The following is an 18,189-nucleotide window of genomic DNA, read 5'->3' as shown; positions in this document are numbered from 1 at the left end:
AATCCGTTTTTAAAAATTCTAATCAAGGCACTTGTACGTTCCTTAGTAATAGGGATTTAGATTAAGGGAGACCAGTCCCTGCAAAGGAATATGGAACACAGGGCTGACTTAAAGTTTGCCCATGGTACAGAACCAGAGCTAATTTAGCAATCACCAATCTAAGAGACTCTTATGGTGTGGCGAATGGAAATTCCAATGTTAGCTGGTTTTAATAGACTGCGTTATTAAGGCAATGAAGAGCATATACTGTTAATTCTGAGCTGTAACTATCACTGTGCAGCTTTGTAAGTGCAATTATTCTTTCCTTTTCCTTCATTTTCTAGCTTGTTTTCTCCTCCCCCGCCCCATTCCAGAAAACATTCCTGATAGAAAGAAGATGCATAGGGCCTGTATTCTGGCCTTTACCAGTCCTACTGTCGGACTAGTCGGTAAGCCTTCATGTGACTCCAACTTATAGAATCATAGAGTGCTGCAGCACAGAAGGACGCCATTCGGCCCATCGTGCCTGTGCCGGCTCCTTGAAAGAGCTACCAATTAGTCCCGCTCTTTTCCCAGAGCCCTGCAATTTTTTTAACATTCAGGTGTTCAAGTGTAAGCTATGGCTCAGTGGGTAGCACCCTCACCTCTGAGTCAGAAGGTCGTGGGTTCAAGTCCTACTTCAGGGACTTGAGCACAAAAATCTAGGCTGACACTCCTGTGCAGTGCTGAGGGAGTGCTGCACTGTTGGCGGTGCCGTCCTTCAGATGAGACGTTAAACCGAGGCCCCCTCTGCTCTCTCAGGTGGATATAAAAGGTCCCACGGCACTATTTCGCAGAAGAGCAGCGGAGTTATCTCCGGTGTCCTGGCCAATATTTATCCCTCAACCAACATAACAAAAACAGATTATCTGGTCATTATCACATTGCTGTTTGTGGGAGCTTGCTGTGTGCAAATTGGCTGCCGCGTTTCCCACATTACAACAGTGACTGCTCTTCAGAAGTACTTCATTAGCTGTAAAGTGCTTTGGGACGTCCGGTGGTTGTGAAAGGCACTATATAAATGCAAGTCTTTCTTTTATTTATCCAATTCTGTTTTGAAAGTTACTATTAATAAGAAAAATTCTCAAGAGTAGGAACCCCCCTCCCACCCCACCCCCTTTCCCCAAACTGCGAGACTGGGGTCAGGGTCTCACCATTCTGCGGTACGTGTATTAATACACTGACATTGTGGGCTCCCCATGAATGTTAATGTGTACACAATACCTGCAAAGCCGAGAAGCAGCTGACCATTGCGGTAGCAACGGCGATACATGTGGGATTTATCACAGGATCAATGCATTTCTCGTAATGTAAGCCGGGACTGCTGTACTGTCTCAATGTACTGTTGTGTACAGCTCTCCCGGAGTTCAGGAAAGCCCTCATTTACAATGCTTTGATCTGACTTGCAAATGTACCAACTTGTGGCGTGTGATTAATCAGGTATTATCTGCTTCTCTCAAATTTCAAACTGGAATGGCTGGTGGTACAGATAGTGGTTATTTTCTTTCTTAATCGTTAGTTTTGATGTTTTAAGTTTGCAAAAAATCTTTATTAAGTGATTATGCCCAATAATTTATTTTTTATGTTGCCCATGTTAATTTTAAGACATGAGTATTTTGTATTAGATTCATTTATTATTTACTCTTTGGGTTCCTCACTGCTGGTTTCTCGCACCTTGAATACAGTCTACTAATAATTTTTTCACTAATATTTTGAATTATCCAATCATTTGAATGAAGTACGGTACGTAACACAGCAAAGTGTGAATTTAGTACTACAAAATGAAATTCTCAGATCATAAGAGTAAGCTGGCTGTACTGCTTCATTCGGCACTGGATGAGATTCTGCTCTGTCCTATAGCTGGCAGCTAAAGGGAGGCGAGGATTGCTGGATCCAGCAAAGTGGCTTTCCACTTACCTGCTGGATCCCGCTTACCTGCTTCCGCTTTTCCGATCTCTCCCTCCCTCCCTGGCTGTGGCCTGGTGCCGAAGGCCTACCCACCTGACAGCCAGCCAGCCAGCCTCTCAATCTGGCTGGCTGCAGCTGGGGAACAGAGACAAAAAATGTTAATTAGGCCCTGCCGTTAAATTCAATAGGGCCTGAGGGAAACCCGTTCTTCAGGGCTTCCTGACTGCAAAACAGCCTGCCCCCCCCCCGACCCCGCTCGCTCCCTGCCTCCGAGATAATATCAGGCCCGGTGATTCTGTGAATACTAGATTTGCCTAAATGACTCTTTGCATACAAACCTACTTTTCAAGTCTCCACCCTTGTCCAAGTAGATGAAAGAATGGGATCATTATGTAATATGTAGAGTTACTCTATTTACCTGAAAAAGAGAATACTTTATTTCCATCTTAGGCAATCTAGTGCTCGGATCTAGTGTTGAGCAGAAGTATACCCCACCCAATTTTACTCATTGAAGTCAAAAATTAACCCCATAGTGTCCTTGCTCCAAGGGTTGATGGCTCCAAGTAAAAAGAGATTCAGAAGCTTAATGTAATTTCTAGTGAACACGAGCCCATTTTGGGGACAATGGTGTATTAGTTTTGATGCTCAACTAGTGACACAGAGGTGATGAGTTCAAATCCTATCATATTAAGCTCTTAAATTGAATTAAATAAATCTGGTAATTTGTGTACTTGCACCAGAAAAGAATCGCCATGGAATCTGTCGGATTGCCATAAAAACCTGACTGGTTCACTAATGTCCTTCAGGAAAGGGAACCTGCCACACCTACTTGCTCTGACTCTAGCCCACCCTATGTGGTTGGCTCTTGATTCCCCTCTGAAGTGGTGTAGCAAACCACTCGGTTATATAAACAGCTGCCGCTAGGAGGCCCACCATACCACCTTTTCAGTACAACTAGGGATGGGCAAGAAACGGAGCCTTGCTCGTGTTACTGACATCTGAGACCAAGAAAGATAAAGGGGGTAAAATTGAGTTGCGCGCCCTTTGGGGCGCTAAAATTACGCGCTGCGGTACTGCAGGCCTTCCTCCCCTTGTTAAAGGGGAGGGGCCTAGCACAGCGCGACCCAGGGCCCAGCTGGGCCACCAGGGATCGGAGTGCCAGCAGAAGAACCCGGCACTCAAGAGAAGTGCCAGGCTCACGGAGCGCAGCCGGCACTCCGCGGGGGTGGGGGGAGGGAGGTGGGGCTGCAAAGGAGGCCGGGGACGGCAGAGGGGGCAGGTGCTGGCAGGCGGCCAGCAACAAAAATGGCCACCCGGCACCTCCCCTTTAATTTGCGCCACCCCGGATGCAGGTAGGCCCCCCCTGATCCCGTCGGACATGGCGTCCGGCGGTAAGTCAGGGGGCGCTACCGAAGATCACGGCCGGGGCGAGAGCGGGGCGATGCACACGGCGATGATGTCATAACGGTTACCACCGGCGCTAACCTCCCACTGAATTTCGTGGGAAGCGTTGGCGGCGCCGCGCCCAGGCGCTCGTTGCTTTGCGCCCCGTTAGCACCCTCTTAGGGCACTAACGGGAGTCGCAAAGCAACCACATTTTTCGGCCAAAAGTTCTAAGTTATATAACAATGTCACTGAGTGGCTGTGGAACTGCGGGTGACCATAGTTTAATATCATTGTCGATCAGCCCTGAAATGCGCCTGGGATAGAAGAACTGGAGGCTCTGAGTGTTGCTTCTGCTGGCTGGCTTGGCAGAACAATGGAGAACATTACTGCTCCTCTGGTGTTTCTGGAGTGTGTCCTAAGCTGGCAGTGTTGACACTGTTGCTTCTTCACTTGAGGGCAAACATTTTAGGTGATGATTGGGTCAAGTAAATTCATTTTGAGCATAATCTGATAGCAGCTGGTCCTATAGTTGTTCAATCAGGATTGTGAGAATCCCGAACTTGCAGCCATGATGTAAAGTTGTGAGGCGGCAAGACATGATTTTTGATTGATTTTTTGAGGCTTAATGAGGGACAGGTTGCTTTTTATATGTTCCGAAAGATACCGGAATTTCATCTGAGCAAGGACCGTCCACTTGCTTGTGTCTCAAGACATGTGAACTCCTGATCTTCTGCATCAAATTTAAAGAATTTAGCATTTGAATTTGAACTTTCTTTTTTGTCTGCCTGGAATGCATGAAAAGCATTCAGAGCTGGGTCACGTCGGTATTTCTTGGACTCCGTCAATCGGGTCTGTTGATAGACTTGCTCAGCATTGTCTTGCTTAAATATCAGTGTTCCAGTTTCATTTGAAACACGTCTGGAATGTAGGGTCCACTATCTGTTTTCCTGTTACCGCGGATACTTTTTCCAGCCTCTCATATTTCTTTCGGCTATTGCCCTCCGTGGTCACTAATACGTCATCATGATTGTGCTAAATTTCTCTCGTATAATAAGAGTTTTGCTGTAGGAGATTCCAGTTGTGCTACTTTCATTTATATGGCGTTTTTTGTGAAATCACACTTAACATCTGGCACTAATGATTTTGTGGCCTGAACACAATGCCATTGGGTTGCTTGCCATGTATTGGGTAAAGAAAGACTTGCATTTATATAGCGCCTTTCACGACCGCCGGAGGTCCCAAAGCGCTTTACAGCCAATGAAGTACCTTTTGAAGTGGAGTCACTGTTGTAATGTAGGAAACAGGACAGCCAATTTGTGCACAGCAAGCTCCCACAAACAGCAACGTGATAATGACCAGATAATCTGTTTTAGTGATGTTGATTGAGGGATAAATATTGGCCAGGACACCGGGGAGAACTCCCCTGCTCTTCTTCGAAATAATGGCATGGGATCTTTTACGTCCACCTGAGGATAAAACAAGCAATGATCTCTCATTCTCAGGATTGTGAGCTGTAAGCCTTGGTGACACGGGCTTGGAGCAGTGGTGAGTTAACGCTTTACCAGCTGGTAAATTCACCTTAATGGTCGTCTCACCAGTGTAACAACCAATGTAATGGCGGCCATGCCTTCAGCTGCCTGGGCCCTAATCTCTGGAATACCCTCCCTGAACCTCTCCACCTCACTACCGCTCTCTCCTCCTTTAAGATGCTCTTTAAAACCCACCTCTTTGACCAAGCTTTCGGTCACCTGTCCTAATATCTGTTTATGTGGCTCGGTGTCGAATCTTGTCTGATTGTGCTCCTGTGAGGTGCCTTGGGAATGTTTTACTACGTTAAGTGTGCCGTATAAATTGGACTCATCAGTCACCTGAGAACTCATTTTTAGTGTGGAAGCAAGTCATCCTCGGTTCCAAGGGACTGTCTAAGAAAAAGAAGATACAAATGCAAGTTGTTATTGTAGCGATAGGGAAATATCTGGGGGGAGAAATTGAGTCGCACCCCTTTTAGCGCCCTGAAAAAATTAGCGCCCCTGTGGCCGGAATTGAGTGGTAGCGCCCCAAGAGGGAAGCGGGGTGCTACTGGAAGCGCCCCTCCTCCCTCTTGGGGCGCTGCGAGGGAATATCGCGGCGCTACGTGTCGCAGCACCACGCTGTGCGGCACGTCGCGCCGCAGTATTGCAGGCCTTCCTCTCCTTCTTAAAGGGGAGGGGCCTTGCGCAGTGCGACCCGGGGCCCAGCTGGGCCACCGGGGATCGGAGTGCCAGCAAAAGAGCCCGGCACTCGAGAAGTGCCGGGCTCATGGAGCGCACCCGGCACTGCGCGGGAGAGCGGTTCAGGAGGCCGGGGACGGCAGCGGAGGCAGATGCTGGCAGGTGGCCAGCAACAAAAATGGCCGCCTGGCACCTCGCCTTTAAATTGCGTCGCCCCGGCCGCAGGTAGGCCCCCTTGACCCTGTTGGACATAGCGTCCGGCGGTAAGTCAGGGGGTGCTACCGAAGATTGCGGCTGGGGCGTGAGCAAGGCGCTGCGCACGGCGATGACGTGATTGCCAGCGGCGCAGCGCCGCGGGGCACTAACAGTTACCGCCGCCGCTAACCTCCCGCTGAATTTCACGGGAGGCGTTGGCGGCGCCGCGCTTGGGCGCTAGTTGCTTTGCGCCCCGGTAACGCCCTCTTCGGGCGCTAACTGAAGGCGCAAAGCCACCGAATTTTCCCTCCCTGGTGTTCTATGACGAAGGTAATGATGGCAGTGTGTTTTGTCCGAACCCCTCCATGCCCCCGATCGACGAGCTGTCTTTCTTCAGTCATGAAGCGCTGGCAGCTCGCCAATCACAATCAAATGAGGCCTGACCATGAATATGGTTCAAGCCTCTCACTAGAGCTAGCCGCTCACTGCCCACCCGATGTGCACTGTAGATGAGCACACCGCGCTCTCTCTCCACTTTGTTTTGGTCGTTCCTGTTGACGTTCCCTTTGAAGCAATCCCACCTGAAACACTAACCCTTCTTTTCTCTTTTCGGATGCTGGGATGTCCTGAGGTCATGAAAAGTGCTACATAAATGCAAGACCTTGATCTGAGTGAATCATAACAGAAGATGGCCGTTCATCCCATCGTGCCTGTGCCAGCTCTTTGAAAGAACTCCCACTTAGTCCCATCCCCTGCTCTTTCCTTATAGCCCGACAAATGTTTCCTTTTCAAGTGTATATATACAATTCCCTTCTGAAATTTACTATTGAATCTGCTTCTCCACCCTTTCAAGCAGTGCATTCCAGATCATCATAACTTGCTCCATGAAAAAATGTCTCCTCATTTCCCCTGTGGTTCTTTTACTAATTATCTTAAATATGTGTCTTTTGGTTACCGACCCTCCTGTCAGTATCAAACCCCCTCATAACTTTGAACCTGACTATTAAATCTCCTCCTTAATCTTCTCTGCTCTAAGGGAAACAATCCCAACATTTCTAGTCTCTCCACATAACTGAAGTCCTTCATCCCTGGTATCATTCTGGTAAATCTCCTTTGCACCCGCTCTCAGGCCTTGACATCCTTCCTAAAGTATGGTGCCCGGAATCTCTAGCTGAGACCTAACCAGTGCTTTATAATGGGTTAACTTTTGTACTCTATGCCAAATAAAGTCAAGGATCCTGTTTGCTTTATTAACATCCTTATCAACTTGTCAATCAGAGATTTGTGTATGTGAACGCCCAGGTCTCTCTGTTCTTGCACCCATTTAAAATTGTACTATTTCATTTATATTTCTTCTCTACATTCTTCCTCCCAAAATGCATCACTTCACACTTTTTTTAAACATTCATTCATGGGATGTGGGCGTCGCTGGCAAGGCCAGCATTTATTGCCCATCCCTAATTGCCCTTGAGAAGGTGGTGGTGAGCCGCCTTCTTGAGCCGCTGCAATCTGTGCAGTGAAGGTACTCCCACAGTGCTGTTAGGGAGGGAGTGCCAGGATTTTGACCCAGCAACGATGAAGGATCAGTGATATACTTCCAAGTCAGGATGTTGTGTGACTAGGAGGGGAACTTGGAGGTGATGGTGTTCCCATGTGCCTGCAGGTGGACGTAAAAGATCCCACGACCACTATTTCGAAGAAGAGCAGGGGAGTTCTCCCCGGTGTCCTGGCCAATATTTCTCCCTCAACCAACATAACAAAAACAGATAGTACGATAGCAAAATACTGCGGATGCTGGAAATCCGAAATAACAACAGAAAATGCTGGAAAAACTCAGCAGGCCAGGCAACATCCATGGAGAGCGAAATAGAGTCAACGTTTCAGATCGAAACCCTTCGTCAGGACTGAGAAAACACAGAAAATGAAACAGATTAAAAGGCCAGTATGGGGGCTGGGATTTCTCAGTCCTGACAAAGGGTTTTGACCTGAAACATTGACTCTATTTCTCTCTCCATGGATGTTGCCTGGCCTGCTGAGTTTTTCCAGCATTTTCTGTTGTTATAACAAAAACAGATTATCTGGTCATTTTCACATTGCTGTTTGTGGGAGCTTGCTGTGCACAAATTGGCGGCCGCATTTCCCACATTACAACAGTGACTCCACTTCAAAAGTATTTCATTGGCTGTAAAGCGCTTTGAGACGTCTGGTGGTCGTAAAAGGCGTTACATAAATGCAAGTCTTTTTTTTCATTAAATTTCATTTACCATGCCTCTGCCCTTTTCACCCGCTTTGTCTATCTAAAACTAGGAGCATATTAACCAGTTATCAAGAACAGAGACAAATCAATCAGAGGAGAATTCCCTTTACTTTTCCTATGCTTTATTAGCAACCCCCTATTCAAATGCAAAGAGCAGTGTTTAAATTAATGTTTTAACCAGGTGCACAAACTTAATTCTGGTGATCCATGTGACATTGCCCAGCTTTTTTGCTTTTAAACTGGATACAATGGGCCCATTACATTATTACAGGTCGGTGCCTAACTCTAAAGGATCAGAACTGGGCCAATTTTGTATTCATGTCTGGATAATCCAGCCTCAGGATACGGTGGAGCCAACTTTTTTTTTTCATAATTTATTCAGGTTACAGCACCTGAACAAACCTGAAATTCATCTTAAATGACCTGACAAGAGCTTGGCTGCAAAGTCACCCGATAATGAACTAATCTTTGAATGCACTCTCTGGCCCTGTGTGTACCTCTGGGCTATCAGCACTCCGTGCTTTTGTCTATTGACGTTTCTCATGATCTGACCTGTTTCTCGCTGGTTAACACCACATTTTTGCCGCCCAGCTCTGTCAGTGCTTCATCTGGGGTCCTTCCACTTGTTTTGCTTAAAGGGCGATTCTTGCCCTTTTCCGGAGGGAAAAGAAAAGAAAGACTGACTTGCATTTCTATAGCGCCTTTCACGACCACCGGACCTCCCAAAAGCGCTTTCCAGCCAATGAAGTACTTTTTGAAGTGGAGTCACTGTTGTAATGTGGGAAACGCAGCGGCCAATTTGCACACAGCAAGGTCCCACAAACAGCAATGTGAAAATGACCGGATAATCTGTTTTTCTTGTTATATTGATTAAGGGAGAAATATTGGCCCCAGGACCCTGGGGATAACTCGGATAACAGGGCAAACAGGCTAAAAATGCTTAGCATTATTTTTGTCCCACAATGGAGTTTTTGGGCTCCCTGACTCTTTTTGTGACCTGAATTACGTCGTGCTATTGTATCTTCTCTAATGAGTTGGAAAGCAGCACCAATAACCTTCTCGTGCGGATGATTTCCTTTTAAGAAATGAAAAGCTTTCCTTTTTGGTTTCCATTCTAGGTGTCATTTGTTTGCCGAGGCCTGCACAATGTAACACATTTAGTTTGGACACACTGCACTATTGGCAGTAATTGTAAGTTAACTCATCTGTCGGGAAACTGACGGGATCGGGTCCAACGCCGGCTTTGCACTCTGCCCGATTTTACTCTCCACTGAAGTCAATAAAGTAATATCGGACGGAGTGTAAAGCCGGTGTTCCACCTGATCCCGTGACATTCCTGCCTGGAGAGTGAGTTTAAAACTATCCCCCCCCCGTCGTTTCAGATATATATAGTCACTGTTGTAATGTAGGAAACGCGGCAGCCAATCTGCGCACAGCAAGCTCCCGCAAACAGCAATGTGATAATGACCGGATGATCTGTTTTTATTTAGTGATGTTGATTGAGGGATACATATTGGCCAGGACACCGGGGAGAACTCCCCTGCTTTTTTCAAAATAGTGCCATGGGATCTTTTACGTCCACCTGAGAGGGCAGACGGGGCCTCGGTTTAACGTCTCATCCGAAAGACGGCACCTCCAACAGTGCTGCACTCCCTCAGCACTGTACTGGGGTGTTAGCCTTAGATATTGTGCTCAAGTCTCTGGAGTGGGACTTGAACCCACAACCTTTTGACCCAGAGGCGAGTGTGCTGCCCACTGAGCCACGGCTGACACTAAAGTGTATTTACCCAAGTGTAGAAGAACAAGAAACCACCGCAACAATCCCCTAGATGGCTTTACACGTCCTGACCCCTATGGAGCAGGAAGGTCCCTGGTTTGATGCCTGCTCTGTGCTGAGTTAACTGGTGTTGGCAGTGCCATTGAGTTGTTACAATTGCCTCCATTCCACGGAAGCTGTTTCCTGGTTCAGGGAGAGGAAAAATCAAGGATGGTTCCCATTCTGATCATCATCCATTGGCACCCTTGCTAGAAAGTGCGCCCACATATGGAGGTGAGGTGAGAACAGGATGGTGAATCAAATAGCCAGCTGCCATTCACCCAGGAGGAGTAAGTGGATGGCAGATGATGAATGGCCACTTGATTGAGCTAGCCAAGTGCACAGACATCCACCAGACTACACCAGCGTAAGTCAGTTCCCTCAGGTCAGGAAACAAATGTCGAAACAAAATGCTGCCAAACAGCGGAGAGATTAAATGCAATAGGAAAAGGAAAAATTTGCAAGGGCTTTGGGGGAAAGAGCAAGGGAGAGTGGGACGAATTGGATAGCTCTTTCAAAGAAACAGCCCGGTTGCGATGGGCTGTATGGCCGGCCTCCTTCTGTGCTGTATGATTCTATGAAAGACACAGCACCAAGTAAAGCCCCTGCCAATTATTTCTTCCTCAGCCCTTAAAATGTAGTCTACAATTATCTAATGTAGGTCCCTCTCTCCTGTGTCTGCCCTAGTTTAGTACAATTTACCTAACTACGTCCTTTAAAAAAAAATTGGTTAGTTTTTCAAGCTGCATGACTGCAGCTTTCTAAATGTGTTCTCAGTGACTTGGAAAGCATTTGCATTTTATTTGGCCTGCACTGGGTCTGTTAAATTATTCCCCTGGTAGAAAGTTATTGGATTTTTACACTTTATTTTAAGGCGATTATTTTTGCATGAGCTTACAGTACGATTGTTACACTTAATAAGTATTTTTATTGCTGAGCTTTTAGCCATAATATATGGGCCATTTATTGCTCTAAACAAGGTATTAGTTACATCTTTTCTACGCTGCAAGTGTGACCCAGGAATAGTTTCAGAAATAATTACCTGATATGTGTTCAGAGGCTGTGCTAGTTAAAACATTCTGCAGAAGGGCAAATATTAAAATGGGGGGGGGGGTGGTGGGGGAAATGCAGTTACCAGATGTGTGTTTAAGCCGGTGAATATTTAATTTTTATTGGAAAATGAAATATGAAACATAATTTTCCAGGTTTTTGTCTTGATGGGCTGTAGAATGTAGTTCAAGGCCTTGGACATTTCAGGAGATAGATATAAAAAAAATCTAGACTGACATCCGGTTGAATTAGTGCAGTTGCTTTGCCCTCTCCACCAATCCTAATAACGTGAGAGGCAAAATAAAAAACTTTTAAAGCTGGCATCACCTTGAGATTGATCGCAAACAGAATTGGAACTTTTCATTGGGGTAGGCACTTGGGGCCTAGATTTTAAACCCCCTCCCACCGGACGGGCAGAAACATCAAGATCCCGCCTTTAACCCCCGTCACATTATTTACCACGGCGATTCAGGCCCGGGCCGAGCTCCCGCTAAAAGCGGGCGGGGGCCTAGTTCAGATTCAAAAGTCGCAGTCTGATCTCATCGGCGGCGCCACATAATTTTAAGGTCCACGCAAGGAGAGTCCTACGGTATCTGCTGCCTGGCAAAAGCAACACGGCAGGAGGAGCCGACTGGCCACAAGAGGCCCGGGTAAGTTTTAAAACGTTGCCTGCCTTTGAACTCCAACTCCTTCACAGAATCACAGAATCACAGAAACCCCACAGTGCAGATAGAGGCCATTTCGGCCCATCGAGCCTGCACCGACACATATCCCACCCGATCCCCGTAACCCCTACACCAACACATATCCCACCCTATCCCCGTAACCCCACATATTTAATCCCCCGAACACTAAGGGTCAATTTATCATAGCCAATCAACCTAACCCACACATCTTTGGACTGTGGGAGGAAACCGGAGCACCCGGAGGAAACCCACGCAAACACGGGGAGAATGTGCAAACTCCACGCAGACAGTCGCCCGAGGTTGGATTCGAACCCGGGTCCCTGGCGCTGTGAGGCAACAGTGCTAACCACTATGCCAGGAGGACCAGGATTCCTCCCGCCCACCCCCTCTAGGTCTCACAAGGAGTCCATGGGGCTCCCCGGCCCGGCATTCCCCCGATCTTTTATTAAAAGGAAACCCAGCCGGCCCCTCCCACCGCAAAGCGCTTTACAGCCGCAGTAGTACTTTTTGAAGTGTAGTAACTCTTGTAATGTGGGAAACGCGGCAGCCAATGTGCGCACAGCAAGCTTCCACAAACAGCAAAGTGATAATGACCACATCATCTCTTTTAGTGATGTTGGTTGAGGGATAAATATTGGCCAGGATACCGGGGAGAATTGCCCTGCTCCTCTTCGAAAGGTGCCATGGGATCTTTCACCTCCACCTGAGAGAGCAGTTGGGGCCTTAGCTTAACGGCTCATCCGAATGATTAAAAACAAGGCAAACCACAGCATGTTTTATTGCGGGTTGGGAAATCGCTACAAAAAAATATTTGCTGCTGGAAGTCTTTTCTTTGAAGGCAATCAGTTGGAGCTAATGGTTCGCGGCCTCTGTTATTACAGTTGATCTTGGTGGCAAAGCGTAAGTTTCACATCAACTTAGAGTGATTTTCCTGCCATTTTCTGTGCATGCAATTTGGGGCATGGATTGAATTGGCACACCCACCCATAAGTGCAAACTATGGGCGGTCACATTCACTTTTGGAATATCAGGCTCTGAACTAAAAGTTATCTCTATGCTAGTTTAGTGCAGAAAGCCTTTCAGTATTGAAGGAAGTTTTCGATGTCCGGATTAAATCATAGAATGTTATAGCAGGGAAAGAGACCATTCAGCCCATCGTGCCTGTACTGGCTCTTTGAAAGAGCTGTCCAATTAATCCCACTCCCTCACCCAGAATTGTACTTTTTTTACAAAAACATATTAACGTGAGAACTGCTCTTAGCTTTTTATATTTCTGTAATTCTATTTGAGAGCACTAAATGTTATTATTCAAGTTATAATAGAACAGAGCATTTTTTTCTTATTACTTTTTTCGGGATGCGGGCGTCACTGGCAAGGTCGGCATTTATTGTCCACCTCTAGTTGCCCCGAGAAGGTGGTGGTGGTGGTGGGCCTCCTTCTTGAACTGCTGCAGTCCGCATGGTAATGGCGCCCACAATGGTGTTAGGTAAGGAATTCCAGGACGTTATCCCAGTGTAGATGAAGGAGTGCCATTATATGACCAAGTCGTGATGGTGTGCGACTTGCAGGGGAACTTGGAAGTGATGGTGTTCCCATGAGATTGCTGCTTCTGTTCTTCTTGGTGATGAGACTCGTGGGGCTGGGAAGTGCTGCCATTGAGTAACCTGCAGAGGAGTTTTTAAAAGCAATTTCTTTCTCCTCAACAATAGCAACAACTTGTATTTATTTAGCACCTTTAATGCAGGAAAATGTCCCAAGGCACTTCACAGAAGTGTAGTCAGATAAATATTGACACCGAGCCAGTATGACAGCTGACCAAAAGCTTGGTCAAAGAGGTGGGTGTTAAGGAGTGTCTTAAAGGAGGAGAGAGAGGTAGAGAGGCGGAGAGTTTTAGGGAGGGAATTCCAGAGCTTCGGGTCTTGGCAGCTGAAGGCACGGCCACCAATGGTGGGGTGAAGGAACAACCATTAGTTACCAAATGTTACTTTACTTTGAGGATGATTCTTATTCCATCAGTTATTTTTTTGAAGCTTAATTAAATCTTAAGTTATTGATTTACCCGTGCGTTCTGTATATGCTGCTCGGTTTACTTTACATTGCTCCCCTCAAAGCACATGGCACATAAAAGTACTCGTCAAGTAAAGTAACTCAAATCATGAAAGGATGGCACTGCCCACCCAGGAAACCCCTGGGGTTCCCCAGGCATCAGGGAAGGTCCATCGCCGGAACACAAAAGTCACAATCATCACTTTCAGACAATTGCTCTGTTCTTGCAGTTGTTTCTGTGTCGACACCAGTTCTCTGGATTCTGCCCCACAATATAATCGGAGTGGTGGGGGGGTGGGGTGGGGTGGAGGCAAATAGGACTGCTTCTGTTTGAAGTGATTCCATACAATATAAACAGAACATTACACACGGCACCTCGCAGCATGACTGCTGTCTTGAAGAGAGCTTTCAAAAGGTGATAACTCTGTAGTATCCATTCTGTATCCTTGTTTTCAAATCCCTCCATGGCTTCGACCCTCCCTATCTCTGTAATCTCCTCCAGCCCCACAACCCTTCGAGATCTCTGCGCTCCTCTGATTCTGCCTTCTTGAGCATCCCCCGATCTTAATCGTTCCACCATTGGTGGCCGTGCCTTCAGCTGCCAAGGCCCTAAGCTCTGGAATTCCCTCCCTAAACCTCTCTGCCACTCTACCTCTCTTTCCTCCTTTAAGACACTCCTTAAAACCTACCTCATCTGCCCTAATATCTCCTCATGTGGCTCGGTGTCAAATTTTGTTTGATAACTCTCCTGTGAAAGGCCTTGGGTCGTTTTACTACATTAAAGGTGTGATATAAATACAAGTTGCGTGCTTAGCAGATAGTGGAAAAAGAAAATCAGTCCTCCCTCTTCCCAGGTATCCAGAACAGTATTTCTTTTTGTTCTTTAGATTTTCCTTCAGGTGTTAATGACAGTATTTCTCTTTCTTTTCAGTTGTATTTGGTTATTGTCTGGACGTTTGAGATCTACATGCTCCCACTTGCACTCTTGATGCTTTTTGCCTGGAACTACATTCAGATGGCCAGAGGGAAGGTTGTCAGCCAGCAGGACATGGTGAGTTATTGATGAGACTCTCTCACTCTAGTGGAAGAAATGTGCCTTTTCTAAAATAGTCACTAATGTCTTGGACATAATACAGGGCCTTGGTGAGACCACACCTGGAGTACTGTGCACAGTTTTGGTCTCCTTACCTAAGGATGGATATACTTGCCATAGAGGGAGTGCAACGAAGGTTCACCAGACTGATTCCTGGGATGGAAGGATTGTCCTATGAGGAGAGATTGAGTAGACTAGGCCTATATTCTCTAGAATTTAGAAGAATGAGAGGTGATCTCATTGAAACATATAAAATTCTTACAGGGCTTGACAGGGTAGATGCTGGGAGGATGTTCCCCCTGGCTGGGGAGTCTAGAACTAGGGGTCGCAGTCTCAGAATAAGGGGTTGGCCATTTAGGACTGAGATGAGGTGAAATTTCTTCACTCAAAGAGTGGTAAATCTTTGGAATTCTCTACCCCAGAGGGCTGTGGATGTTCAGTCATTGAGTATATTCAAGACAGAGATCGATAGATTTTTGGATATTATTGGAATCTACGGATATAGAGAGAGCGCGGGAAGGTGGAGTTGAGGTAGAAGATCAGCCATGATCTTATTGAATGGCGGAGCAGGCTCGAAGGGCCGAATGGCCTACTCCTGCTCCTATTTCTTATGTCCGAGTGTCATCAACCAAAAAACAAAAGTGCCCCCCTTTTAAAGGGCACAACTAATAACTTAACCATAACAACAAAAAAGGGCACACAAACTTAAATAATATTATCATGTCCGTTTGAATTGGGGGAGTATTCCTCTTGTTCAGTGGACAGCAACAGAACTGGAGTTGGCCGCTTAATGACATGTAACGTGACGACCTCTTGAAATTTAATGAAGATTAAATGTCCATCTAGGTTTATGCCTGGATTGTCCATGCAGTGGGGATTCTCTTGTAGAAGATCGATGGAACTCCGGAGTAACGGCGTAAAATGGATAAAAATGGCCGTTTACGCCAATTCTCCGGGGATTCCGTCAACCTCCCCCCTGAAGACACCGTAAGAGATTGGGAAAACCATGGGAAAACTCAAGGTCTTGACTGTTCCTGAGTATTCATGCTTTGAGGTTACTTGCAAAGCCGAGTCCATTACTCGGTTTTTACGTGTCTTTTACTCCTCACCTGATTTTAATTGTTTATTGACTGAGCTTTTCAGGCTTGTCGAAAGTGACAATAATGCGACTTGTCCATAACCAGGTCATCTCTGCCTCCTCTTACTACATATTGCAGTACAAAAGCCAACCTGCAGTTACGCTGACCTTAACTGCGTTATTGACTGAAAGACAGAGGCCGGAAAGTTCCTCGGAGATCACAGAATCACAGAATCACAGAAACCCCACAGTGCAGATAGAGGCCATTTCGGCCCATCGAGCCTGCACCGACACATATCCCACCCGATCCCCATAACCCCTACACCAACACATATCCCACCCTATCCCTGTAACCCCACGTATTTAATCTTCCTAACAGTAAGGGTCAATTTATCATAGCCAATCAACATTTTCCGCACATCTTTGGACTGTGGGAGGAAACCGGAGCACCCGGAGAAAACCCACGCAAACACGGGGAGAATGTGCAAACTCCACACAGACAGTCGCCCGGGGCCGGATTCGAACCCGGGGCTCTGGCGCTGTGAGGCAACAGTGCTAACCACTATGCCACCGTGCCGCCGGAGCAGATGGTCCCTGCTCCTGCGCCATAACATGGCCGGAAGTGCGGCGCCAACACCATTTACCCAAGTAACTGGCGTCTGCGCCACACTCGGCAGAGCTACAATGGCGGAGGTGGGACGTGTCCGAGGAAGTTCCCGGTCCTCCTTCTCCAGGTTGTCCCAAAACTCGCCCCGTGAATCAAAGGATTCTGAGAAGTTGAGCTCTGAAAGGATTTTAAAAGGAGATTCATTGCCACTTTGGGGAAGGAGAAGAACCACCCATACCTTTAGTGGCAATAATGCCGTAAGCTTTTGCCACATATATGTGGCTTTAAAACACATTCCTGCCTGTGGTTGTGCATATGAAAACAAATTGGTTGGGTGGGAGCAGGGAGAAAGGCTGTCAGGCATTTTTCCGTGATGAGTGCCCCTTTTAAGTCTTCTTTGCAGCAGTGTTTTGGTTTCTATAACACGTTGTTTGAGTGATCTCACTGACCTCCACTCTTTGGCCCACAGTTCTAACAGAGTATAAAATCAGAGCCTTGGAGCCAAGGACAGAGGTCAGCCCTGTGACTGCACAATCCAGTGTGTGTTACTGGAACCCGTCACTTTAGCAAACTGTTAATAACCTCATAACCAGAAGACGTGGGCATTCTTGACAGGAGTGTTGGCGGGAGAGGGGAAAGGGTTGGCCAGATGCCTAAGTTGTTTTTCTGAGGAAAAGTGAGTTAAAACACACACAATAAGTACAATGTGCATAAGTGTGTGTGTGTAATTTGTATTTTAGTATTCAATTCAAACATTTTAAGGGGTTATAACCTCTTGGTCCCCAAAAGGTGTTGCCTGTGGTTAAAAAAAAAATTGAATTTTCCCAGTAACAGTCTTCATTATCTTCAAGCTCTATGTTACATAGAATGTACAGCACAGAAACAGGCCACTCGACCCAACTGGTCTGTGCCAGTGTCTTGAGCATTCCCGATTTTAATCGCTCAACTATTGGTGGCCATGCCTTTAGCTGTCGAGGCCCCAAGCTCTGAAATTTCCTCCCTAAACCTCTCCGCCTCTCTACGTCTCTCTCCTCCTTTAAGACTCTCCTTAAAACCGACCTCTTTGACCAAGCGCCATTTGCCCTGATATCTCCTTATGTGGCTCGGTGTCAAATTTTGTTTTATAAGCCTTGGGACGTTTTACTACGTTAAAGGCGCTATATAAATACAAGTTGTTGTTGTTGTTATGCTTCACACTCTTCTAAGCCTATCAGCATACTCTTCTATTGCTTTCTCCCTCATGTGTTTATCTAGCTTCCCCTTAAATGCATCGATGCTACTCGCCTCCAATAGTCCTTGTAGCGAGTTCCACATTCTAACCACTCTCTGAGTAAAGAGGTTCCTCCTGAATTCCCTATTGGATTTATGAGTGACTATCTTATATTTAAAGCCCCTAGTTTTGGTCTCCCCCCCACAAGCTGAAACATAGGCCTAGAAATTCAGTGGGCTGCGCCACCCGTTAGCGCCTTAAGAGGGCGCTAAGTGGGTCGGAAGCCACTGGCCATGCCTCCCGCTAAATTTAGTGGGACGCTAATGGCGGCGCTAGCCGTTAGCGCTGTGCCGCTACCGATGACGTCATCGGTGTGCGCAGCGCCCCGCTACCGCCCCGATCGCGATATTTAGTTGCGCCCCCTGCTTTAACGCCGGACGCTATTTGCGACCGGTTCAGGGGGGCCTACCTGCGGCGGTAGGGGCGCTAATTAAAGGAGAGGTGCGGGGCGGCCATTTTTTTTTGCTGGCCGCCTGCCAGCACCTCTCCGCGCTGCCGTCCCCGGCCTCCTGAGCCCTCCCTCCCCCACCCCCCACGGAGTGCCGACTGCATTCCAAGAGCCCGGCACT

The 18,189-nt window shown here is 47.0% G+C and overlaps 1 protein-coding gene across 3 annotated transcripts in view; it reads left to right on the top strand.

Moving 5' to 3' along the window:
• Positions 1 to 18,189, top strand: part of LOC147100112 (multiple C2 and transmembrane domain-containing protein 2-like) — a 538,576-nt gene that overhangs the window by 425,390 nt on the left and 94,997 nt on the right. For all 3 annotated transcript variants that reach the window (XM_085968827.1, XM_085968825.1, XM_085968826.1), the window contains exon 18: positions 14,504 to 14,623. In XM_085968827.1, coding sequence (XP_085824953.1) covers positions 14,504 to 14,623 — 120 coding nt within the window. The remainder of the gene's footprint in view (positions 1 to 14,503; positions 14,624 to 18,189) is intronic.

Source organism: Somniosus microcephalus, chromosome 27 (assembly GCF_052327205.1).
Source record: "Somniosus microcephalus isolate GS21.2 chromosome 27, FLI_Smic_1.0, whole genome shotgun sequence".
Lineage (NCBI taxonomy): Eukaryota > Metazoa > Chordata > Chondrichthyes > Squaliformes > Somniosidae > Somniosus > Somniosus microcephalus.
Note: the sequence above shows the minus strand (reverse complement) of the source record. Positions and strands in the feature narration are given on the sequence as shown.